The sequence below is a fragment of the Numenius arquata genome, chromosome 3, assembly GCF_964106895.1.
Source record: "Numenius arquata chromosome 3, bNumArq3.hap1.1, whole genome shotgun sequence".
Classification (NCBI taxonomy): Eukaryota; Metazoa; Chordata; class Aves; order Charadriiformes; family Scolopacidae; genus Numenius; species Numenius arquata.
The window spans coordinates 58122224-58149609 of NC_133578.1; the positions used below are offsets into that span (position 1 = coordinate 58122224).

Consider the following 27386-nt stretch of genomic DNA (forward strand, 5'->3'; position numbering starts at 1 on the left):
GTTTATTAAAGACTGAGCAGTAACACACTTCATCATGCTGCTCTCAATTTAATTGACTGGCAGCACTTGTCAGAAGAAAGTTCAGCTTCTGAGAAAATACTGACAAACTTGATAACTGCGGTACTTGATGTCAAGGTGGGTTTATTAAACACACAACTTAAAAATGAAGCCTTCAGTCTGTACCTCACAAAATGAACTTTACTGTATTTTAAAAAAAGTTTTTCAATATTTCTTGATATCATTGCTAAGGATATAAAATAAGAGAGTCCCTTCTTTTCTTAGGCAGTTTCTTTTCCTAATGTTAAAGTTTTGCTACGTCATGTAGAAACAGGGTGTATATTTTTATGATAGGAAAGAATGGAAAATATATTTTGTTGTTTAAATACTTTAAAAAATGTAAATATTTTTAAGCATACACTTTTTTAGAGTCCTACATCTTTATATAAATCTGAACTATGTAATTACTGGACTACATGTTTATGTTGTCTGTCACAGCTGTAAGTGGAATGCCCACCCCATCTGCTTGAAGCTCGTGGCGCAGGGACACCTGTGCCACCCCCAGCAGCCCGCAGTCCTGACACTGTGTACTTGCTGCCTTGTCCAGCAGGAGATCTGGTGGTGGCAACGTTTTGTGTAGTCTAGAAATGCCTTTACATTCAGTAAATGGGAGGAATCAAAATGAACGGTGACACTTTAATAAAAGTCAGAAATTTTAAAATAGTGGAAATCTGCTATCTAAATCTCCGGTGGCTTCCAGCAGCAAACAAATATGCTTTGATCTTTGGGTCATCAAAGCACAGTGGCTTGATAACGGAAGCAGAAAACAGGATTACAGAGGAGAACCAGAAAGAACTGAGGACTAAGTCATCTTAAGAGACAAAAGGAAATTTTATTTGTAAGGAAACTTGAAAAGAGAAATTGACTGTCATAATTCTTAGTTTAAAATGAAAGCTAAGATGAGGAGAAAACTGCAGTGATGGGAATGACGAGAGCCTTCCCAGCCCAGATGAAGTTTGCAGGCATTGTCCTTTGCGAGCCAATATCCAAACAAAAAATATATGTTTAGTGTAGGATAGATGCCAGCAGTGCCTCCTGCTTACAGCTCTGCAGAGCTAGATTTTACTGAGAATGGGAATTTTCACTGTCATCACGCCACGTTTATTTTCTGCCCCCACAGTTAGGAGATACTGAAATTACTGTTGAAATCTCAAATGTTCTCATAACATAAAAAAACTTTTATGTTCTTGAAGTGTTTTCTTTTCCCTTCTTTTGCCACAGTTTGTTGTCCCCAGAATACGTTTGCTTGGGGTTCAGGTTGAACATAATCTGTGTGCTTGCCTGAGCCACTTCATTCTCTCTTGGGGATGCTCATGTCCTGGTTCTCGCTCCTGTGGTTCCTGTGGCTCCTGCTGCTCTGTCCGACAGAGCTTCTCCCGGTGCACAGTCCCTTCTGCCACCAGGGTGGTGTATCACTAGTGCTTGTGGGCTGTGCTTGGAGGGTGAAGACGTAAAGAAATGTCTTTACAACCTTTACACTCTTGTGGGCAAAAAGTAAAAAGTTGTTGAAAATGTTCCTCCTACGACCACAGAACTGAGAAACAAAATAGTCTTGTGGGTTTTCCGTTTGTTTTTAAATAAGTAGGCATTATTTCACAACCTATCTTTTCAGATGTATGCTTCTCCTTTATATATGGATTCTCTTAGTACAACCTCTTATTAATCAGCTTATCAAATGGCATTGCTTACTTTTTGCGATGACAAGACCTGAAAACTTACGCTCGAGATAGCGTTTTCTCAGTAGGTGCAATTAACAGACTTTCCATTTTCCAGCTGTCTGATGGGACCTTAACAAGGCTGTGGATCTCGACCTACTGTGTGGCTGCAGTGGCTGAGTGTATAGAGAACGGGCTGGCATCCCCAGTCAGCCCTCTGGGCTGGTCTGGGAGCTCTGGAGGAAATGCCCAGAACTGCTTTGCCATGTTACTGACCCCCGGTGAAAAGGGAAAGCTGGTCAGCGTTAGTCAGAGCTGACTACTTAGAGGAGGAGGGTCTCCTTCCAGAAGGGTAGGAGGATAATTTCGTCTTGTTTAAGTACAAAAAATTCCTGGAGCTTTGAAGGTGTTTCTCTCCCGTTTGCTATAAGCTTGGATAACCTAATTTATGAATCAGAAATGCAAAAAGAACACGACAAACACTTTTTTCAAAGCTGTATGGCTAGTGCCCAGTGAAACTCCTTCAAGGAAAACTAGCTTGAATGAACATGTTTTCAGTGAAGGATGTGGTGTGTATATAAAATAATAGTCAAAAAAGCCAACCAATATAAAGCTCATTTTATACAGCCTATACATTTTCTGCACAGTTTGCTAAAATGCTAAAATGATACTTACTATTCAAAATACTTGAGTTATGCATGAGTTGAAAGGCAAAAACTCAATTCTCCTTTGGCTATGATGCTGAAAGAGTTCTCATTTTGCCTAGTTTCTAACTTGCCTTTGACAATTTAGGTGCTTCCACAGAGATTTATCTGATATTATTACATCCTGTAGAGCTCTCTGAGAAACAATTTATGTTCCTAGCAAGGAGAAATGCTAGATGTTTTAGGCTCCTCAAGGAACAGCTGCTGTCTCTCTCTTCACTGTAACGAGAGTTTGCCCTTTGTGGGTTGGTGCTAATTACTTCATTTGATGACAGTTGCTTTTTGTCCTGTGAGGACTTATAGAAGAATATATTATGCACACGTTGCAAATCTATGTAATCTTTATTTCAAGGCTAACCTATGAAAAAGTAGGAAGACATGGTATTTGTATAAATTGGCTAACTTAGTTGCCTGTTTGGCTTACAGTTTAAGTTGCTAGCCTTTGTCCACTTTTGTCATTGACCCGTATTCAATGAAGACAGGTGGGTCCTTCCAAAGACTTCTAGGTATTAGGTATTTTTTCAGTACTAACATCTGTGTAATGTGCTGTGCCTGGTTCTTAGAAAAGTGAAACAGCACTAATGGCTTTCATGGTGCAGCCCCATAGTCCCCGTGCCTGGTGGGAAGCTGATAGCTTTGCCCAAAGGGCACTTCGAACCTCAGTGTGAGCTCTTGTGGCTCTAGGAAGAGGAGGCTCCATTTGGGAACAAGCATGAGGAGAGTTTGGATGATTGCCTCTGAGATTTGTGTCTTCTGCTGCCCTGGATTGACACACACACACATCCCCCCCGTCCACAGCCCCATGGTCTGGTGGCAGGTCACAGAGTGTGGTCTGTGCACTCTCTGCAGCATGTCCTTGTGCTCAGACTGAAGACTGAGTCTCTCTTGCGTGCTGCAGCTCTGGTCCCAGGACTGGCATTCATGGCTGCCACACAGCACTGTGTGACACGGCAGTGGCGTGTCATGGCGTGACAGGAGGAAGGAGCTGCAGGAGGAAGGCCAGACCAGAAGGTCCCCACTTGCCTGGAGGCACTGCAGCCAATTGGCTGTTGTATCAGCCTGGGCTGAGGCTCCTGGATAGATCTCACTCACTGTTTATGTATTATCTTTTCCCCTTTTACAAAATACCTTTACAACTCACTGAATTTTCAATTATGAGATCAGAACATCTTATCCCACGTATGTCTTGTGGAATAAGGATAATAATGATGTATTTATGCTTTGATATTTTGAAAGAGGTCTGTATGTTGTTTCACAGTGTACGTTTCAAGTTGTATGAGCTACTGGGCAAGGCAGAAGAATGTGCAGATTTGCATTTCCATATTTCAGCATATCTACAGCATGTTCTTCAAACCTGAGCAGCAGTGCCTGCTGTGCTGATGCTTATTTGTTGCGATGGTAGAACTAGAACACACAAATCTCTGTACTGTAAGAGCGTTGTAACTCCCAACCTCCTCTGCCGTCTCTTTGAGAAGTTAAAAGGCCCTTTTGCTTCCAAATTTGACTACATTAATGTATGCATGTTATGATTGCATATACTGAGCAATCTCAGGAACATGAAGTGCCCAGGGATATTGCAGCTGACTTATAAACAACTCAGAAAACAGTCAAGCCTAGGGTTGGAATCAGAAATGTAAATGCAATTGCCTAAATTAAAGGCTATGGATAAAACAGCTTTGTTGATGTATAAATTACTTGCAGTTAGCACAAAAAATAATTGATATTATGGCTAAGTTAATATATGGGAAAATGCTACGAGCTTATATGGCTTCACTGTAGGTGAGGTATTCCATATGTCTCGGGGTATGCCACGCAGCTCCCAGACCACCTGCCTTTGAAAACTCTGAATTCAATGCTTGGGTGAGGCAAGATGGTAATGTAGGATATGGTCCTGCATAGTACAGGATGTATGAAAATCTCACAGTAATTTTCAGGGGAATGGGACCTGGGTGCTGGTTGCATAGCCAACAATAAGAAGATTTCAGAAATAACTCCTTCTAATCAAGTGAAATAAAGACTTTCCTTAGTGATACAACCTTAAAATAGTTTGGACAGTTCAAATCCATCCTTATAAATAAAGTTGCATTAGATATAATGCTACCGCATTAATGAGACAAATAAGAATGAAATAGAAATTATCGTAACTTTAAAACCATTATGCAAAATTTTTCTGTGCTGAACATGACAGAGCTGGAAATTTCAAGACCCATGCAAATTGTACTAAAGTAGATTTGCATAAAGCATTGGAAGAGCTTTTGTGAAAATGGAACTAGTGGGAGTTATTTAAATAACAGTATAGCAGCTATTAACAAAATAGCAAGATTCAAAATAGTAATTTACTTTACACATCTATGCTAAAACATGTCCAGAATGAAGATAACTGTCAGCAAATAGCACAGCATTGCAACCCACTCTCTCAAAATCCTGAAAGAAAAGATCAAGAAATTCTCATCCCTGACAAAACACACACCCTACTTGCAGAGCATATTACTTCCACCATGTAAACCAGCTGTAAAATGTTATACAGCCATGATGAAGCCATATGATCTTGAGCTCTTAATCCTTACAAAATCTTAGGCAGGAATAATGGAGTGAATTGTATATGCTGTGACTGTCTGAGTTATATTATGTGTTTAGCATGACCGGTGCCATCTTCCTCCCATCATCATCATCATCATCACCTCCCCCCCCCACTTCTTCCATGCTTTATCCTCCTGCGAATGTACATCTCCAAGGCCCATCTGTGGTGTGTAGAGCGCTTTGACTCCTTTGCCCGTGGACTCACTAACGCTTCTCTCCCAGGCAGTGAGAATGCCTTGTCACACTTGAACCACAAGTGGATTCTGGATTCTCCCGCTTGGAGTCCATGGATGTAACCTGGCAGCAACCAATCTATATGTCTTCTGTAAATGGTCCTCCAAGGGTTTACCTGTAGCAGTGCTGTCATGCTCCCAGGAATAATCACAAGGTTTGTGTTCGTTTTTGTAAGTCTTTATTGTGATGTGCCCTTGAAACATATGAGGTGCCAGCAGGGTCTATAGATCTTGTTAAAAGGGTGTGGGTGGCCTGATCCACATGTCACAAAATGAATTTTTCAATCATTGAGATACTCTTCATCTTTTACCCTGAAGTCTGGTGGAAACCTCTGGTTCGGCATTGTCTTTTTCTTACAGAACGAGGGATGGTAGCAGTTTTCCTGCATGTGCTGGGACCACTTCCATAAGGATGACTGGGAAGTGGAGAGAGGGTGGTTTTGGTTTGCTCTCTGTACTCTGATGAGTACCAGATTAATGAGATTAATGATTAACAACTGTTATGTCTTTAATTTACATGGTAATTTTTGGTAGTGTGCGTAAAGGAACAGAGAAGAGTATTCTGTGTGCTTGCTCTCTGTGCTCCAATACATTTGCTGGGGGATAGAGCAAAATAACGCTCTTTGAAATGCCGGTATTTTTTTGCACGTAGCTCTTGTGCCTGCACTGCTTTCTTTCCTGAAGCTGGACGGAATGTTGCGTTGTTGATACATACGTGCCGCTTTGAATTGCTTTTTGGGCTGTGTAGGTGTGAATTCATTCCTAATCCTTTCATACCGCCACCCGTGTGAAGGTCATCTTGTTCTCGTTTGCTGCCATCGAATGATCTCGTAAGCTGCTTGCGTTATCAGAAAACTCTGCTGCACGATCAACACATAAAGCGGGTTCTTCTTCGTTTGTTTATTGTCAGACATCGATTTTAGTGGTGTTCTATTTTCTAGCTGCTTTGTGGTGGTTGGTTTTGTTTCCCTCTGCAATTCGTAATGACCAATTCAGGTTTGAATTGCAAGCATATTGCGCTCGGTTGTGTGTAGCACTTACATAGCAGTGGATACTTAAGGATTATACGAGAGATGGAGCATGCACTGAGTGGCTCTTTTTCCCTGCGAAACCCTTCCACCTTCCAGCCGGCCTGGGCTCAAGGAATGTATTTGCTGAAGTACCTGCATGCTTCACAGCCCCTAATGGATGTTTTCTGCCTGACTTGTGTCATTCATTTCTGTACCGAGGGATACTCTTATCCCGCACAATTATTTCCATCATGCAATTATATACCTTTCAAAGTACTTCTTTGTGTTTATTTGAAACTTGATGCTTGCCTTCGTTTGCTGCTTCTTAACTCTCCCATGGTGAAAAACCATTTTCCAGTCCCCTTTCCCGTGGCTGGTGGCTGCAGAGGTCCCTGTGCTGCTCCCCCTCCGCAGTCTCTTTCGTCTCGGCCCACAAGGAGCCGACTCAGCGGCATCACGGGTGGTTTTTGTCTGTGTCAGTCTAATCCTGCCCTCTTCTTTTTGGGAGGGGATGGCCAGAGCTGCAGGTGGTATTCAAGAGCATTAAAGAGGAGATTTTCCAGCAGCCCTCCGTGGCATTGCCTCGGGCTGCGAGCCGGCAGAAGGAGCCTGGGGCAGTAAATGGAGCCCGGCTGCAGACCGTCAAGCCTTTCACCTGATCCCTCCGAATTGCCACGGCAGCCAAAAAACTCCAGCCATCTGCAAATGCAGATTGGTGTGGAGGCTGGTGGGGACACAGGGGAATAAAATAACCAGTTTTGGGGCTAGTCTGTGCAGACGCTGGGGAGTTAGGCCTTCTCCTGTGTTTAAGTTGTCAGACCTTTGCGGTGCTGTGTTTAAAACAGAAGTTGTTTACTTTTTTCCAGAATCAGATAATTCCTGGCTGTCGACTTCAGTTTAAATCACATTTCTTGCTACAAAGAAATCAGATTCATAACCGGCTCTGCTGAGCATTCAAAAATACTAAATGCATCTCTGAAGAATAAGCATCACTCTTCAAATGAATGATTTTGCTTCTCGTATTAACTGTGTAGTAAAATCTCTGCAATAGTCACAAGGGGCACAGGGAGGTTTTTTGTATTCAGTAGATAAGAATAAGCTAGGCTTTCCTCCAAATCTTTGTTGCAGTAGGGATTTTTACTTAGACATTCACGAAGATCGAATGGTACAGATTCCCAGCCCCTGGGATGCTTCTATGCTTGTTTGTTTGCACCATAAATGGTTTAAATGCTTTTTTTTTCTTCCTTTATTTTTCTTTTGGACTGGACTGCCAGCCATGCTTGTTTTAGGTCCTTTCAAGATCTGTTTAGAGAATGATGCCTTTTTTTTTTTTTCCATGCTGCTTTACAAAAATTCAGTTTGCAAAATTATAACATGAAAAAGTGCATGGATTGTATTAGGAACTGAATAGGTTTGTGATAGTGGATGCCAGGGATTAAATCCTAACACTCCTAAAATTTCTAGCAGACTTCCCAGTGAATTCATTAGCCCCAGGATTTCAGGACTTCCCATATGTGTGGACTGCCGAGAGCACTTGCTGGTCAATGCCTGACCACTCGACAACGTTTCTTTTTGAGGGAAACGGTACGAATCCATTTGAAGTGACCTGTTCTTGGGAGGTGCTGCTGGGGAGCGCAGGGTGCCAGCTGGTCAGGAGGAGGTAGAAGCTGGAGCCATCTGTTAGGCTGTTTCTAAGATGCAGTAAAACCTTTGCAGTTGTATGCAGAGCATGGAAAAAGAAATAAAGCACAAGTTCAAGAGCTGATCAGTGTATCTACCTACAGGAATGTCATATCATGCAGTTTGGAGATGCACATTCCTCCTGGATTAGCTAAATGCACAAATCCTCTGTGATCAATAACTGGCAGAATGCTGAGAGGCAGGTTTGGGCTTTGGGCCTCTGTCTGGTAGGTTAGAGGCAATGAGGAGTGACTGTGTAGAAGGTCTTGGACATTTGGAGTCACTGGGGTGTGTGACATCTGTTCTAGGAAAATACAACAAGATATATATGGAGCAAATGGCGTTTTAATGGTTTATTAGCAATAGTGCAAATGAATTACACAAATAGGTATATGAAATGTGTGTTTGGACATGATTACCTAAAACAGAGGTGCTGCTCATCCGTATTCCAAGCAAACGTGGCATTTCCAGATCCAGTCAGCAGCACCTGAGTAATCCCTCTTCTGGCCCTTCTTGAACCCCACCCTTAAACCAGAGTAGGTTGCCTCAGTTAATTGTCAATAACGGGGCCTTCATAGTCATTCCGTGTTAGCCTCCCCTCTGAACTTACTGCTTTGGCTGTGAAGGTGCCTGCCTTACCACCCAAGTGAGAGCACAACCATATTTCACAGAAGCCACCAGTAGCCAGAAGCCACCAGCAGTGACCAGCTCAGCATTTCATACCTCTCAAAGGCTACAGATTTTCCTTTTTCTTTTTTTTTTTTTTTTTGCATAGTTTTCCCTCCCCTGGAACTCCTATCATTTAAGGTTAGCTGCAGAAAAAGAAATGTTTGCCCCTTCCACTTCAGATCTCAGTCAAGTCAGGACTTTGTCCTTGCTATCAGATGTGCATTTCCAAGCCCAAGTAATGCAGTGCTGACTTTGAACTCCTTGCTGGCTGCAGCAGCGTCGTTTTGGGTCACACCAGGTGATACTGAAAGACCTGCGTGTCCTGTTGTTGAAAAGATAGTAGAAGGCTGCTACAGAATACAGAGTAAAAGGTAAAAAAGCTTTGCCACAGTATTTCTTATATTGCTTATTTATTTTTCTACAAACAGCCTGAAACAAAGCAAGAACCAGCAATGGGATCCTGAGGCATTTCATGTTCAGATTTCTTTCTGTAAGAGAATAAATCTTCTTTCGGCCTGACTGTGCAGCTTTAATATAAAAAACCAAAACCAAATGCAACACAAAGCTAGTAATAAAGCAAGGTGCTAGAAAAGGGTCAGGCTTACAAAGAATTCCTTCCCTTGGCTTCAAAACATACCCAGACCTCCAGCTTTCTTTGCAAGACATGGTGGTCCAGTGAAGATGCAGTTCAAAGGCTGCAGTGTCTTTTCAAACTATTTGCCAGCCATGACTGTGTCAATATACAGTTCAGGTGGGCTGAAGGAAGATGCATCTGAGTAAGTTGTTTTTGTCAAGTCATTCCTATAAAGGTGTGTCCTTACAATTGAACCTGGGTCCTACTCAGCTGCCCCTGTTATGTCATGTCTGGATTAATTCAGACCCTGTATCTTTCCGCCTTTTCCTGGCAGCAAAAGCACTGTCACCGTGGTTTCTCAAGAACACTTTGACAGTATTATGTGCACTTGCTTGCCTTTTGTGCTCCCATTCTTTAATTCTAGTACTCGAGTAGCTACGACTCTGGAAGTCTTACATTTAAGTTATTCTGGATTGTAAGAGTAGATAACTTTTTGGACATTAATTTGCTATAGGGATTTCAACCAAGTCTTTTATTAATCATAAGTCACCTCAAAAAAGCCATGTGACATTTTTACTGCTCAGATGACAGGTATTATACCTTTATTCTAGAAGAGTAGACGCAGTATATTTGTAACAACAATCTGCTATTCCCCACAGTGAAGCAAGCTATTTTATTAGCTACCTCCACACAGTAGTTCACAGCTTTATTAGTTGGACTGTCCTTCAGACAGCCTTGGTGGCGGATAATGTGTTCATAACATAGTTGAGAATATAAATCATAATGGTATTTTTCAGTTTGTGTAATTTATTTCAACTCACCTGCTGTCTGTCTTCCTCTGGGGCAGAGCATAGAAATACATAATGCAGGACAGATGTACACTTAGCGATCTTTAGGCCTCGCTTGCCTTGGTTTGAGATTATGGAAGTACGAAATGCTTTGTAGCTTCTTTGCCTGCAACTATTTCGCACAACACAGAAGGAAGACACTGTAATCCCAGAACTCATCCTTTAAGTCTTCAACGATTTCAAGTGGCAAGGAGTTATAGAGACTATTTATACAACCTGAAATATGGCAGATTCAACAGTGTAGCAGAATTTAACATCATAATGGAACACCATTTCATTTTTAATGAGTCAATGAAATATTCCAGCCTTTATGTTATGTAAATGCATTTGACCAGCTGTAGGCTTAAAGGTAGAACTTCTCAAAACAAGCTCTCAGTTTCTGGAGCATCATTTCAAACAAGAGAGCTTTCTTTTCTTCCCGCACAATGTTTACTCAGAGAGGATGCCCTGCACAGTCTTACCTTGATTTTTATATGTATTGGTGCTTATAGAAGTATTCAGTTCATCTCAAGCTGTTTGGGATGGTGTCCCCACTGACTCCATATATGGGAACATTGACCAGGATTCTCAAAGTAAGGGTTGTTTTATCACAGTGACGAGTTGTTTGTCCCATATCTGTAGGGCTCTTTGAACAGCAGGAGCTAACGTAAGCAGCTGGTATATATGGAGTAGTAGTTGTTCATTGTTTCTCATAATGCCACTCTTAAAAGTCATTAAAATAAACTACTGTGGCAACTGTACACTAAAATGAACGCAGTGCATAGTTAGAACAGAACCCATCAAGGCAGGATGCCATCTATATCAGAAGTTTAGGTGAGCTCAGGAATTATTAAGGATATACCAAGAAAAATTTTTTACCTCCAAGAGGTAAAAAAGGTGCATCATCTGATTCAGGAAACCCATAAACCATAGTTTGCTGGAGGCTGGAAAGATATCCTGCGGGAGGTAGCACTGTGCACCTGCCTGTACTCTTTCCATTGATGGGCTTGTTAGAGACAAGACACTTGTCGTGATGAACAGCTGCTTTGACCCAGTACAGCCTTTTTTATCTGTAGGACGGATAAAGGTCTGTGGCGTCCTGAACTGTTTGTGCAGAGGCACTGGAGCTGAGGAGCGTTGCTTCAAATACAAGACACCCTGGGCCAGTCTAGGGAAGAGGTTATAGTGGTTTCAATCTTTCTCACTGGACCACATAGAGAAGTTAATTTCTAACTGCTAGTCCTTTCCCTGGACTAGCAATACTCCATATACGTGCATAGTAATTTCACCATCCTGGTGTCATTCATAAAATTCTACATACACTTTGATATTTTAATGTATCTTCCCAAGCTTCAGCATAACTGGAAGATTTTCCAGTCTACTAATAGCAGTAATTATTATTATGATATTTAATCAGTTAATCTCTTAAACTAGCAGATTCCATTCTGAGTGCAGGAATCCATGCTGTTTAATTGCAACCAATAAATGAAGAATTTTTTTTAAAAAATAAGGAAACACAGAGTTAAGAGGGAGGCTGCTTAGCATTAAATCATTACCCTAATAAAATTATCCTTTCACATTACAGAACTTTATCATTTTACTTCACTTGCTTCAAAATTTCAGAATTATTACGATCCCTTCATCTCAAATCAGTATCTCACTGCAATACCCTAAACCTCTTTTATTTCCAGGACCAAAACATGTAGTCTACTGTATAAATTTATAGAGACTTGACTTAAGAAAAGTGTTGACAAAATCCAATGTGTATGTAGTGAGCTTCATCATAACAGAGCATTTGTCTCTCTTCAATAACTCTAGTAGCATAATAGCCTCCATTTTATGTTGCTAGAGATAGAGGAGGTGCCAGAACTATGGTGATTCAGTGATGGGAGTGTATTCACCACCACTCTGAAGCAGGATTTGAGAGTTTTCCTGTCTCTCTCCAACAGAACTCTAATAAAATTACTAGATTTGGGGAGGAGTGGAGGGCGATGATGTCATTTGCCTTGATGTTAGCAAGGCTTTTGACACCGTCTCTCACAACATACTTCTACCCAAGTTATGATGTTATGTATGGATGTGTGGACAGCTGGATGGGTAAAAAACTGGTTGATGGTTGGGCTCAGAGGACAGTGGTTAAGAAGTCGTACTCTACCTGGATGCCAGTAACGAGTTGAGTAGCACTGGTTTCTTCTGTGGGACAGGGAATTTCTTTTCCTGTATCCACTGCTGTTGCAGTACACAAAATGATACCTGGGGTTAGTGGGATTCTTGAGTTTCAGTGAGAAACAACACGTTGAAACTGTTGCAGAATGAGAAATTCAGTTGTAGATTGAAGTCAGTTCCTTTCTCTTGGGGCTTTCAGCAACTTTGTGCAAATGATTTGATTTCTTTGTACATCCCTCTTGTGTGTGTAAACTTAAGCCAGGCAACTTAATAATAGGATGATTGTTGGCATCTTGTCTTCTTTGTAATAGACTAGGGACTGATCCTTCAAGCAGCTCAGCAGGCTGATCTGAGGGCAGTTTACCATTTGTAGCTACATGTGAGATGCAAGTCCTGTAACTGATTTAGCAGGAGCTGAACAGGGAAATCAGTACAAGGCTAATTTATCACTGCTGTTCTTCTGTGTTCTGCTGCGACAGACATAAATTGTTGTACGACAAATATATTGCTCCTATTCTATATATAATTTAGGTATAGAATGATGATTAATAATACCTTACTGCCTTAAATTGTCTTTAGATTAAAGAAAAAGTCCCAGTCGGTGGATATTAGTGGGCCAGGATGCAATCCAGTGGCAGCTGAAGCTCAGACACCTCAGCCCAGTAAATCTTTGCTTGCCACTAAGACAGCGGCTTCTGAGGAGGAACAGAACAACACCGCAAACACCCAAAGGCGCAATCCACGGAGGAGTGAGTTGAAGAGATATTACACCATTGGTGAGTTTTCTTTCACAGAAAAAAATCAAATATACCTATTAAAAAGGCAAGGTCTTCCTGTTTATTTGTGTTTTATTTCCTCTGGTTAATTGCAGTTGGCTGCTAAGATTATAAATGCCCACAGTGAGCATTAAGATCTCATTTCTTAAAGCTGATGTCCTACTACCCTGAAGAATTAACCTGCTTTATTTATCTTGCACCATTTACAAGAATTCTTTCTTCCACCTTTTTTTTTTTTTTAAGAACAAGTATTGAAGAAAGCATAAAAAAAATTTTGGGAGGAGGGATATAAGAAGAACATAGTTGCCTTTGGCAATGGATTGCATCAGAGTTTTGGCAGAGATTGTTTAGAAGGCTCCTGGTTAGAAAAGGTTTCCATTTTGGAGAGGGAGGAGGCCTGCTGAGTGTGTAGAATTGATATGGGGGTGTTTCTGGGTATCTTTCTCTGAATATCTTGGTTTTCTGCATATTCTTCTGGGATTTCAGCATCTACATGATTTTTATAAAACCATTTTACTGTAGCATTTTTACGAGCACTGTAGAAGATGCTTTGTAATTTGCTTCCCCATAAATCATTTTGGGACTGGGACTGACTGATTCCTTTGGCAACACTTTGCTTCTCACCTGATTAAAACTGAGTGGAGGGTGGCCTTGTCGTGTTTGTGCTGGGTTCATTAGCGCTTGTGAGAGGCAGATGTGCTAATGGGAGTGGTACAAACAAGAAGGATGGATGCTAGTGCTGTGCTTTGAAGAGACAAAATGTCAGTAGATTTAAGAAAAAGAAGTTAAATATTTTAATTGTGGATTTCTGTGTTGTTGAGCTATTGCAGTACAATGTGATCGTTTCTTCTGTGCCAAGGTAACTATTTGTCTTAAACTTGTCTTGTGTGCATTAAGCTTGTTTAAAAGGTAAAGAAAAAATGTGTTGCCTTAAACACCTTTATTGTGTTATGTCTGAACCCTTGAAGTTGGCTGTCATCTTAAGTTATGTTGTTTTTAAAGAAGGAAACAGCATTAGCAATCTACACACTTTAATAACGAAGGCTGTATTTTAAGTGGTGAATGATTGCGTTTGCATTTTTTGATGCCCTGCATTCAAAATGGGCTGCACAACTGCCTTCTGAAAACTTAGAGAAGTTTCAATTATCACTCAATTCTGTCTACCCCAAAATAAATAAAAATGAGGCAAAGTGAAGACATTGATGGGTTCATTAGCATCTTGGACAATAGGTCTAAAATTTTACCTTAAAAATCTCAAATTGGATAATCCTTCTTTAAAGAAGATTCTATCATATCATTTGTGAGAATATCATGCTAAAAATAAATACTTTATACTTAAGGATAGCTTTTCTGACAAAGCATCGTTAAAACAGTGCACTTGATTTGCTTTTTACTTTAAAATGAATTCTCTAAGAAATATTGCTCTATGGCTTTTTTGTCCTATTTCCTCCAAGTAATCTTAAAGGAATATCAAAGATATGCCAAGATTGCGTCATACCTAAAGCAGAGGATGGAATGGGGAAGTTTTGCATAATAGTAATAATGACAGTAGAAATCCACCACATCATCAGAATGAGTTCTTAATCTAACTCCGTATTAAAAGATATTATTGGTAAATTGACCACAGTTGAATGTTCTTCTGTGATCGCCCAAAACACAGCCTGTGTGTGGATGCACAGACCCAGGTTTGCATTTATCTACTTGGTAAACTTGACTCACCTGCATTTTCTCATGCGAACCTGTACAAAAACCTTATAATGTGAATTCCATCAATGCTAGTAACCTAGATGCGCTTCGAGCGATCACAAGGTCTGAGCACTAATTGCTCAGGATCTGACCTCAGTGCTGGAATAACAGAATGTTGTTCATATATTTGATGTATTTGTTTGAATATTGTGCAGCACTTGATTTGACAGACTTGTTGACTGGAAAAGAGCTCTGAAGGTTATATAGTCTGGTGTCCTGTTTGAAGTGGGACTTCAGCCAACACTAGATCGGAACAGCCGAAGCTTTGTCTTGCTGAGTCTTGACAGTCTCCAGGGGTGGATGCTCCACCATACGCTCCTGTCTGCGTCTCGTGCTGGAACATGGACAGCATGTCCATAGACAACAGCATTCATGGGCAACTTGCCCATAAACAGATGCTAATGTTTGTGAACAACAGTTGTAGACCCTGGGGAAGTACGAGGGGAGCAGACCACAGAAAGTGGCTAAGCTTACGCATTTTTCTTAAATATCATCTTCTGTTATTGTTGTACAGAGGACTGGGTGAGGTGGCCTGGCTGGGCTGACCCAGTATGGGAGACACATTGATTTTATGTTCATATACATACAGCCTTGTCTATGTGACTTGCCTAAATCATTAGGAATTAATTGCTAGAGCCAATATTCTGCATATTATATAATGATTGAATTTTGCTGAGTGGCAAATTGAAGAAACACGGTTTTCTGTATCTTCACAAACGTTTGATGGCACATGTTCCTCAGCATTGTGAAAATGAAAGGTTTAATCTCAGACAGCACAGTACTGATACCAGATTAACATGTTTACTGAGTTATCCTAATACTGTGTCTATGGCTTTGGTAATCTGAGAGAAACAGTAATTATCTTTTTAGAGCTTCCATCAACTTCAGCATGCTTTAAGTTATGACCTATATCACCCCCTTGATTTAAAAGTCATTTTCTATGACTTGTCTTAAAAATTACTTCTAATAGTCAAAGTCTAATGAAGTAGTTTGTAACTTTCTGAGGCTGAATGTACTGACACACCTGCAACGGGCTAGGACTCCAAAATAGAAAAATATCGGATTCTAGTGGTGTTTTGTGTACAGTTGGCTGTTAAATAGCTTAAACAAGCACATTAGACCTGTTGTTGTGACCTAATACAATTACACAGGGTTTTACCTTGTTTTGCCCTTGTTTGCATGTTGTTCTCTACTAAAAGCAACCTGTGTCCGAGATGGAGCAACAGGAACTAATCGTTACTGTGATAAATGGATTAAGAAGATGTGTTAGAAAACCAATGCTCTCAGCTGGCTTTGCTTCTTTAATTTTAAAATTAGTATTCCGTTGCATTAAGGTTAGACCAAATTGGCAAATGTCGGTGTTTATGGTAGTGACTGATGGAGCCTGAACAAACTAATGCCAGTTGTGTTTTGTGTGATTCTCATTTTCCTTAACAACTTATTTTCAGTAATTATCATGATCTTCAAAGTACTTTGTAGACATGAGATCTGAGTTCAAATTTGGATATATAAAAGAAGTATGACTTCTATATTTAGACATGTACATATACACAGTTTAGATGTTTTAAAATGTAAATGTCAGCATCATATTGCCTATTAAAATTTAACTTTTAAGGCCTAACCAGATTTGTTAATGGATGCCCATTTTATTGGACAGCCGCATAGCTTAAAATTATGCATAAAGAAATGTGTCACCAGCTTTACTTTATCAACTCATGGGAAGAGTAAAATCAATGTGAGTTTAAAAATATGATTTATTTATTTATTTGGCTACACAAAAAACACTCCAGAGATCTTTACATAAATCTCACCGTGCTTTGCAGAACCAAAGACACATGGGCACTTACCTTGCACACACGTGCTTTGCAGAAGAAATTGCAGCAGCTTGTGCGTGCTTGCAGCTACTGTGAGCAGATGCAGGCAGTTCTCTAACGGGCTGTGTTCCTAAATATTCTGTAGCATTGGAATATTTTTAAAATTTCTGCGTCACCTTATGTGTACATAGATTTATCTCGGACCTTTCGAAGTTGATTGTGTAATACAGAAGGAATATCCTGGTAATTCCAAGAGATTTTAAGATCTCATCAGCACTGCTCCTCCTTTAGGGAGCTATCCACAAGATAATTATTTTGCATTTTGTATTTCCCACAGACTGCATCTCAGATGCTTCCCAAACTTAATGAGTGCAGTTGTACCTTTTAAAAGTGGGCAAAAAGTCGGTAAGAGAGAGAAGAACGGAGAGGAATAGGCAATGGGGAACAAGTTGTGTACTCGAATGAAATGAAACAGAAAATGGAGAGTCAGTGAGGGGGAGAAATAACTCTTCCATATGGCAGGCTCAGCAGGCAGGAAGGCTCCTGTACCTCCAGTGCTGAACTGGTGTGAAGAAATTGAGTGGGAACTCTGAGATTAATAAGGCGAGTGTAGGAAAAACAGTCTGCATGGTGGGTTGGATGAAGTTTTTTAGAGAACTCTACAAATGGCACCCAAGACACTTAAAAACCTAAAATTAGACTTTTTAGTTGCCTCAGGCACTTAAAAATTCAGGCCACTTATTTCTGAAGTGCTTATTGTTGAGCAACTCCCTCAAAAAGGAAAAAGAAGGTATCTGGGTCTTCAGCACTCTGAAAAGTGGGCTGGAATATTATACAATGGAAAATTATATGGGTAACCTGAATTTAAAATAGTAAGGCTGTATCAACTAATGCCATGTCCAGGCTACAACTAGCTCTTCTTAGCTGGCTTCCACTTAGCCCAGGTGCAGCATCACAGCTGCGTTGCTTGTAGGACCCAACTGAAGGGTCGTAGGACCATACTTCATGGTATGATGCCTCAGGATATATGTTCAGCAGTTTATTAATGTGACTGAAGTAGCTAATGTTGTTACTCTATGAAGACGTGCACTTGAGGTGTGTATTTGGGTTCTCATTAAACCATGAAAGCCTGGCATATAGGTCTTAGATACCTCTAAGGGAATATATCCAGTAGACTGTCTACCTAGTAACCTGGTTTCGTAGATGTTCTTCTTTTGGCCTTCTTTTGTTCTGTTTATCATTAAACTAAAGCTGCAGCACTTGTCTAGAGTAAATACATTATTTAAAAATAGATGGTTGCATAAAAATATCTTCCTGCTTCTAGGAGTCAGGCAAGAGAAATGAAGCAGAACAGTAGTTCATACTAGAAAAAGTTGACAGAGTACGGTGTTGGTGGGGAGAGGAGGAATGCAGCACTTTTTATTAAATCTTCTAATAAAAGCCATCATGCAAACGTTGCTGTACAGGCTTCTGCTAGCACAGCTTATTTAATTTAGAAGACAACTATCAACTGTCTCAAGAGGCATCTTTTGTTGGTATAGTCTCTATCATTAGTGGAAGGTATTGCTGCTACAGCTGCACACACTTAGTATTTTAGACAATGCATGAGTATGTATGTGTGCATAATATACAACAAGAGGACACTTGGGAAACACTAAATGCCAAAGTTCCTTTCACTCCAGTGGTTCATTTTATAAAAAAATATTTTACTAAAATATAATTTTAAATATTATAATATTTACTGAATAAAAATTATGTTCCACTTGTTAAAAAAATAAATAACAAGCCCTCTTCTTCTCCAGTCTCTCTTGCAAATGGGGTCAGCAGAAATCGTAATAGAGAAAATATTTTCTGCTAGCTTGACCTGGCCATATTAGTACTCTACACTTATATATTCCTTGAATATTAACATTACCTATTCAGAATATTGGAATTAACTGATAGAAAATCAGTGTGGAAGAGAGATGAAGCTTTTGGGAGAAGCAACTCTGAATAAATACATATTAATTGATGAAGTTTCCAAAACAAGTGTCTAGTAGCTAATGCCAATGTGATAAATAGAAAAAGACAGACTTTCTTGTGGGCTCCTAATCTTGTTTGCAAGAGAGAAAGTTTCAGTGAGTAGTCACTTTAAATTTAGTTGGGATTAGTTTAGTCACTGCTACTAATTTAGTACTTCAGTGTATTAATGTGAAAAGAAGATGGATCATCCAAAGAATTTAATGGCATATAATTGTAAGTAATAACTGGTCACGAGAATTATTATTGATGCACAAAACAGTATAAGAGAGTGTTTATAGAGTAATAGAGAGTATAATAGAAAAGATTTTATGGGGAAACCTAAAACAAAATCTTTTTTTCAAGTAATTAGTAAGTCATAGTCTGTTCTTCCCCTTATGAAAGGGGTAACTAAATGAAAACTGATCAGCTACTCTTCAGTGGATATAACTATATCTAGCCCTGCTGCTGTGTGCTTTTGAGTGAGTCCATTGAAGTCATGACAATAACAAAGTCACTTTACAATGATTTGGAAGTATAAATAAATATCATATTATTTACATGTGCAGTAGATTCACTTTCATTCTGTTTACATATATTTCAGAGTGCTTCCATGAAGTTATTACTTACTTTAAAATATGTCAGAGCAACCAGATTAGGTGTGAATTCATCCACATTTATTACTAAATTTATATGGTGTCACACTATCTGCTAATATAAAGTTGTTATGTGGGACTAACATCAGATCAAGTGGTGATTTCATATGTCAGGGTTCTCTTATCCTGATGGAGCTTTGTCCCTCATGGACCAGCTCAGCCATTTTGGAGAGGTGGTGTGAGAGCCATAGACCGTTGGTCAGACATCACAGTGAATCTGCTATTGCACTCAAAAGTGGAAAAGGAGAACGTTGTGCTTATAATGTATGCTTATTTGCAGTCAAGCTGAGAATCTTCTGGGGTTTATCTCGTGGGAATATTTGCTATTGTAGTTGCTGATTAAAAACAAAGTTAGGGGGCTGCCTCTTGCCTTCTCCTCCAAAATAAGCATAAAACTTATTTGTGGCATTGTGGCTGTTTCTTTCTGAGTGCTCAAATCCCTTCCTGCTCTGAGAGATTTTATTTGGGGTGCCGTAGAAATATCTTATTCCTTCCGGGGGATGTGATCCGATAATAATTGGTGTATTTACTGTAGAGAGGTTTTCCTGCAAAGAATACTCCACTTTCTTTCCAAACATGTCTTTGAAAGGTTCTTCTTATCATTTGGCAATTGAATATAATTGCTGCTCCTCTTCTGCAGAACTGAATGTGGTTCCTTTCTATAGCAGCTCCTGAATATCCAATTTCTCTCCTATTTGCACAATTACCTTTCTTGTTTGTTGCTTATACTAGCAAAGCATGAAACATAGGTAGGTATATTAGAAGTTGTTGGATAAGTGGTGGAGTTTGGTGCAGTAAATGCTGTAAATTTGGGCTGTGTCCTCTCCCTTTTACAGAAGGGCAGGTGGGAGATGAAGCTGCCAACTCTCTCAGAGGATCCAGATGCTGTTCGCACACATTTGCAGGGTCTGACTCTGTCCCATTCAATGCACTTACAATTTCCTTATTGAACACTCACTGCTTTTTGAGGAACATCATTCTGATTGCTTCCTTTCAAATGCGATCTCGGAAACTTTTAGAGGAGGAGGCAATTTTCCTGGCACCTCATTACCTGTTTGTGAGTGATAAGGAAAGGGAAATAATTTGTGGAACGTGTGGATAATAAGGGAAGTGGCTTTCATAGCAACAGTAACTATGCAAAATTCTTACTCATTCACCTTTCATGAAGATTTTTATTACTGATTCAGATCACATAGCTACTCTGGATGAGCAAGCAAGCGTTTGTTCATGTCTTTGTTTTTCTCTTTTTTAGAATTTAAAACTTGGAGCCATTAAAAGCCAGCTTTTAGTATTGTATCCTTCTTTTGTCCTTTACAGATACCCTGTGTATCCTTTGAATATAAATGAGTTCTGAGCTATAGAGACAGCATCCACCAGAAGAGTGATGCTCATTAATGTCCTTTCATCTCAGCATGTCCCTTTTCTTAGCATCTGGTTTTGTTTTTAATCATATAGATTGCTATCGTATCATCTGCTGAGTCATTTTGGGCAAGAAGTATTTCAGGATTTTATAATTTCCTTGCTTTACATCAGGACAAAGCTGAAATCTTTTATAGTTCTATAGGCAAGCTACTCAACCTGCAAGATCAGCTAATAGTATGTACTCTTGGGATACTAAAATTTGAATATTGGGGGGAGAAAAAGAGGAACAGATTTGCCTTGCAAGCTCCAGGCTGATAGAGGGTGTATCACCTCCAGTCTCCTTCTCATCAGAGGCCTTCTGTATAAGGGAAAAATGATTGGAAAAAAAGGACATGATTTCTAACACCTCAAATGTGCCTTGAGCACCAGGCTTTTGAGTGTTGTGAAATAACGGGGTCTTCCTTCTAACAGTAAAAGAACAAACAAGGAAAATGTGGACTCACTGCTGAAATAGCTGGGTGATTTAGTTACAGCACATGAAGATAAGGCTGAGGCTTTTGAGCCTGCAGACAGGGTTCAGGGAGGACAATAATTACTGGTAGCGGGAAAGGGCTAAGTCAGGGACCTCTTGAGAAAAATCTTGATCCCTAGAAGTCCATAGGACCCAATGGGATACATATGAAGGCAGCTGAAGGAGCTGGCTGAGGTCATTGTGAGGCTGCTCTCTATCATCTTTGAAAGGTCACAGAGATGGGAGGTCCATGATGACTGGAGAATGGCAAATGCTGCACCCCTTTGTAAAAAGGGTGAGAAGGATTATCCAGGGAACAGTAGGCTGTTCAGCCTCACTTTCAGCCCTTAGGAAAATCGTGGAGCAGAGCCTCTTTGAAGCTGTTTCTGGACAGGTGAAGGAAAAGGTGATTTGGAGTAGCAAGTACGGCTTTACCATGGGTAAATCATGCTTTTTGAACTTTATTATCCTCTGACATGAAATTAAGAGATCTATGGATGATGGGAGAGTGGTAGATACCATCAACCATTACTTTAGCAAATACCATGTTTTGGGATGGTCATCGTCTTCCAGAGAATCCCTGTGTCCATGTTGGGACATTATGGCCTAGGTGGTTGGACCACTTGTTGGCTGGAAAAACTCAAAAGGCAGTAGTGTCCAAGATGATCAGGACCCTGTGAGGAAAGGCTGAGGGAGCTAGAGGAGGAACAGATTCAGGAGGACCTTACAGCAGCGCTATCTATAAGGAGGCTACCAAGAAGATATCTGGTAATCTGTTCTTTTGCAGTGGTGCATGGTAGGACGATGGGAGACAATTGGCCTAAATTGAGATATGAGGTTTAGACTTGATATAAGGAGAAACTTTTTCCCATGGGGAGAGTCAAGCAGTGCATTAGGAAGTACAGAGAGGTTGTGTGGCCTCTATCTTTAGAGATTTTCAAGACCCAACAGGGTAAAGCCCTGAACAACCTGGTCTGATCTCATAGGTGACCCTCCTTTGAGCAGGTGATTAGACTTCAGGCCTCCTGAGGTCCTTCCCAGCCTGATTCAAGCTTGAAATCTGAGGATGTGAGCTTTCCTGCACAGGCAGAGGGCTGTTCCTAGCTTACCCCTTTCCTCAGCAGAGCACGCTCTCCTCAGCCACTTAGAAGAGCCCAAGTTTTGTAGTCTTCATCATGGACTACTAGGTTACATTGATTTCCAGTTATTTTATCTGGTAAACTTCTCTGTGAGAAGAGGCAATATTATCACACCAAAGCACCTGTTGTGATTATTCATATTTTATTCATTCTGAAGTCAAATGTGAGGTTTCCAGACAGCTTGATAATTTGTTATTCTTTTTTTTATTAAAAAGAAGAATTAAAAAGAAAAAGTTTAAAGTAGCTGAATTCCTTATCTCTTGTGATTCCCCACTCAAAAAAAAAAAAAAAAAAAAAAAAAAAAGGAGGAGGAATGTTTAAAAGTTCTTAAAATATCACGGAAGACTTGTTAGTGCAAGGGGAGTCTGTTTTATCTGTTTAGGGATCATTTCTGTTCTCTGTGAAAGCTATGATCTTTGGGTGTTAGTCCGAGACCCAAGTTTATTGATAGTGTCAAACGTCTTGGCATGTTTTTTATTTGTTCCCTTAAGCTTTCTTTAAATCCATAAAACAACCGGCAGAGGTGGAGGGCGGGGGTGGCAAAAGACATTTTGGAAGGGACCACTGCACAAATACTGCAGGTAATCTCAGTTTGGAAAGTGACCTCCCTTCCCTCCGAAGCGAACACTGAGATGGTGAAGCTGGTAGGTTTCCTTCCGTACAACGTATATGTGAGCACAAAATCAAAGATCAAAGTCTGATGTTACTTATTCTAGAATAACTACACTAAAGCAGGAGTCAGTTTGGAACACAGTGACGGAGTGGCCAAATCCGGCTGATGCTGTGAATGGGTAACACCAGGCAACCTCCAACCCTCCCCGAACCCTGGTGCGAGAGGCACAACCAGTCTCTGTCACCGTGAGCTGTGGTTGTGTGGAGGCAAGGTGGCCTGCGCTGGGTCTGGGGGGACTGTCCCTCCTCTACAAACAGAAAACTCTCCTGCGAGTCTGGTAATGATCTCATTCAAGCCATTCTTACTCCATTGGTACAGACCCTACCCACCGTTTAATATTTCTGGGTCCTGGACGTGAGGGGCTAGCAAATATCTCCCAGCACATACTGGGCTCCAAACAAGGTTTTGGAAAAGCTTCCTCTTCAGCTGCCTATTTTATCTTTTTTTCAACTAATTTTTTTTCTTTATATTCCTAGATAAATAAGCATGAGATGCAATTTCCAGGAGACAGAGCTGTTGTGTTAGGTTCATCTCCAGGACAGCTTGCTCTAAAGTTTCTTTTGGGTTTTAACAAACTGGCTTGTTATTATGCTCTTCCCCCAAAAAACCTATGGGAACTGAGTGCTGTTGTTAATCTTTGTTTTTTATCTTGGGCCAGGAAGAACAGTTGGATTTTATCATGGAGTTATTGTACTGTTGAGTGTTCCACAATTACAGAGCATTAGTATGCACATAGGAGTATGCAAAGACTTTACAAGCATGAAATATTCAACATTTATGAAAGAAGCCTTTTTATAAATTTAGATACTAATTGGCCAGATATGTTCATGAAAACTAAATAGTGGCAGCAGCCCACTATGTTTCCAATGAATCTCATTAATTAATACGCTTGAGAGATTCTTTTATTCTTTTAATTTGCAGAAGATAGAATGACAGTCTCTATCCTCTGCCAAAGGAAATGTGGCAAGCGTGATTTGTTGTAAGACTTGTTGACTTGCAGTTTCTCAGGTACTTTTAGCCTTACATTTGTTTGAGAACATGTGTGACCACTTGGGTATCTAATTAGGTGCTTTTGTGATCTACCTACAGGTTAAATTACATTGTTCCCTTTTGATTTGTATGTAAAACAGTGCTGAGATTGGTTATTCTATAGTTTGCCAAGTTTCTGATATTCTTGCTCTGAATAAGTCTGAGATAAAATAGGTCCTCCATTTTTGAAAAAATACCACTAAAATGTACTAGGAAAATTGATGTTTTGAGAAATTGGCTTAAATTCATTCTACAAATTAAATGACAAATGTTCTATCTAAGAACAAGAAACTCTTGTTTTAATAAAATACAAGACACTGATTGTCCTCAAGTCAAGACTTCCCAAGATAGCTCCTAACATTAACATCAGCTGGATATTGAAAACTGCTGGGATCTCAAAAAGAAACTGTCGCCGTTGTGAACCCTGAGAAAATACTGAATGGCACGACTGCTGACTCTGAGCTAACAAAAAGTCATCTCATGGTGTGGCCCAAACTCAGCTCTGGTAGAAAAAGATGAATCCCTGTGGGGTTGCAACTACATAATCCACAGCTGAGTTGGATTTGATAGGTTTTGGTTAAGGTAAAGCAATGTTCTCTCATGATCTGACACTGATCTAAACCTGTACTGATTTGTTGTGGGATTTTTAAAACAATATTAAATACATACATTCCAAACCCATCAGATAGAAGAGAATAATGTAACAGTTGTAAAAGATAAACCTTATTTCTTATTAGCAAAGATCTCATTGTTTGCTGGAAAACAAACCAAGGCAACTAGTTTGGCCTTTTTTACATACTGTATTTCTCTTTAAGGGTCACAGATAGGATTGTAACTCATCACAAGAAAAAGTTTATTCTAAAGGACTGGCTTTTTAATTAAGAATATGCTATTCCACCAGATGTATTCTCAGGAATAGCACGTCCTTACTACACTTGATTCTAACTAACCTGCCAGAAAACACTTTTTCCAATAAGCTCCATTAATAAGGGTGGATTGGGTTCAGCTCAGTGTCTCAGTATTCATTGAACAGGGCTCCTGCATTTGATGGTCTTTTAGAAGCCCCATCTTCTTCACTATTTTACTGCCATAAACACCATCAAATTGATTTTCTTATTTAATTTTCCAGAGACAGGAAGAGCATAACTTCATTTTGGTTTGGATTGTTTCCCAATTTCTTCAGGGCATTAAACATTTTTCTTTACACTGGCAAGAATAACATGTTGCAAGTAAGTTCTTTTGTAATTACTTAATTTTTGTATTTTTTTGCAACAAGGGGTTGCTAAATGACAGTTAGGGACAGCTTAAAACCAGGATGTTTAATTTTATTTTTTAAACATGAATAGTGAAGCTGTCTTACATTGGGAGAGAACAAAAATTCTTTATTACAACTTGTATCTATATTACTTAGTAAAGAAAAGCTGAGAGATGATTTCATACAGTTGAAATCGTATGTCTGAGGGATCTATAATTCATCTGAATAAACCATGAGTTAATAATCTCTGCTTGGGTACAGGAAGAGCTGTCTGATCGCAGAGGTAGAGGTGCTGGAGACAAGGAGTGGGCAGCGCAGCGGGTATGAAGGGCGCAGGGTCAGTGAAGCACCAATTCAAGAAGAAAGCAGCGAAAGGGTAGGAAAGAAATGGGAAAAGGAGCCCAGGGAGCGTGGAGGAAAGGGGCTAACAAAAAGTTCTCTTGAGAAGAGCTTGAATAATGATGCAGGATACCAGGAAAGCCCTGGCTTGTGCCATAATCCCATGTTCTGTTAATAAAATCAGGCAGTGTGCTTCTGATTCTTGTTCTGCTGAAGACATTCCTGTCAGTCACATTTGGTATAAGACATTTTTAATTTAAAGAATGGGGAGAGAATTTCTAGCTAATTTACTTTATTAGTAAAAGTACAGAAATCTCATTTCAAATGTACTAATAAGGAGTGCTTTTCTTCAGTCATGCTTTTGTTGGGGGGGAAAGGTGGAAACATTTAGCATGTTTTAGGTACCTACCCAATTGTAGACTCAGTTCTTGCCCCTTTCCTGCTGTCAGGACGACTTATGCATGAATAGGATGTAAAAATAGAGAGGAAAAAACCTAAATACAATTTGATTTTTAGTTGCCAGAGGCTTCAGTGTTTTTCTAACCAATGCACACGGTATGTATGAATGCAAAACGATGTACAGTGGCATCTAACCTCATACACTGAAGAGGTATCTGTTGCTTAACAGCACAACTGATGTTTCAGTTCTGAATGTTTATAAGCTACCTGTAAATTAGTATGCTATCTCTGTGCTCTGGGAGACAGGAGATGCACATTATGGTGAGTTTGTGTTTTGCTTTCGGGTTTTTTAGCTTAGTATATAGAATGTTCTATCTTTGCTAAAGGTAACAGCGAAAAAACATTATTTCTACAAACAGGGCAGATTGTTAATATTTGCAATTATTCCTATTTTCTGGGGGTTATATTCCATGATCTTCGTGTTCATCTGCTCAATGAAACAAGTTCCCTTAAAACCATCTGCAGAAATACTACAGCTTTCTTCTGGTGTTTGTCCCACTGAAACCTCCCCGGCCTGCAGGTAGCTTGCTAGGTTGTTGCTTAAGGCAGAAGTATCAGAAATATGGAATGTATGTGCAAATTGCTATTATTTATACCAACAGTATGCCTTGAGATGTCATTTAGATATGTGTTCTTCCCAAACATCAGGCCAACAACGTGCCTGTTTGGGGAGGGCAGCTCTGTTTTTAAGTCCAAAGCAAAAGCCAATGTCCAGGTCAGTTGGTTTCCTCCTTCCCGAACCTCCCTGCGGAGGCTCTGCGGAACCCCAGGGTAACCGCAGCAGGATGTGCCTTCCCGGGAGCTGGGCACGGAAAGCAGCGATGTAGAAGGCTGTATAACAGTGCCACCAGGTGATAGCATAAAATGCAGGGTTTCCTGCCAGAGTTGTTGCTGTTCAACAATTATTTGCAGATCAACTCTGCTATAAAGCATAAAGCGTAATTTTCCTCCCTAGGCTAGTGTATGTAGATCTTCCCATAGATCTAACGCGTGTTTGCTGTAAGATCTATCACAAAGACAGAGTCTGTGTATGGGGGTTTTACTGAATTTTGGGGTTTTTGCCGGCGTGGGGGGGGGAAGAGTGGGTTGCTTTTAGAATTCTTTGCAATTTTTGTGGTTTTCAGGGAGGTGTGTTCAGGTTATGGCAGAAGGATCCGTCTCTCTCAGCTTGTTTACTTCTGATATAGCACAGATGAGAAAAATCAGGACAATATCCTGACAAATATCAGTCTAGTGTTATTTATGCGAAACCCCAAGGCATATGGGATAAATGTATTAATTGTTGTTGATGCCAGTTTGAATCTAGGTTGTTTAGCAGCAAGTAATGTTATTTGAAAGCAAATTTAATTTATATGTGACATCTGTGATGATCCTGCTGGAGTGATTTATGTAGAAAAGTTGCTAGGAATGTGATCCCATCCTAGTGGGGGAATGCATATTAATAAAAGAAGATATTTGCAACTCTGAGGAGTTT

General features: G+C 40.0%; 1 protein-coding gene across 2 annotated transcripts in view; it reads left to right on the forward strand.

The window, feature by feature from the left end:
* The window catches only part of OXR1 (oxidation resistance 1), a 284062-nt gene that overhangs the window by 131186 nt on the left and 125490 nt on the right, over positions 1 to 27386 (forward strand). The window contains exons 1-2 of one of the 2 annotated variants that reach the window (XM_074145349.1): positions 5326 to 5384; positions 12735 to 12931. In XM_074145349.1, the coding sequence (XP_074001450.1) occupies positions 5326 to 5384; positions 12735 to 12931 (256 nt within the window). Of the gene's footprint in view, positions 1 to 5325; positions 5385 to 12734; positions 12932 to 27386 lie in introns of those variants that run through there. The other variant, XM_074145351.1, reaches the window with a different exon arrangement.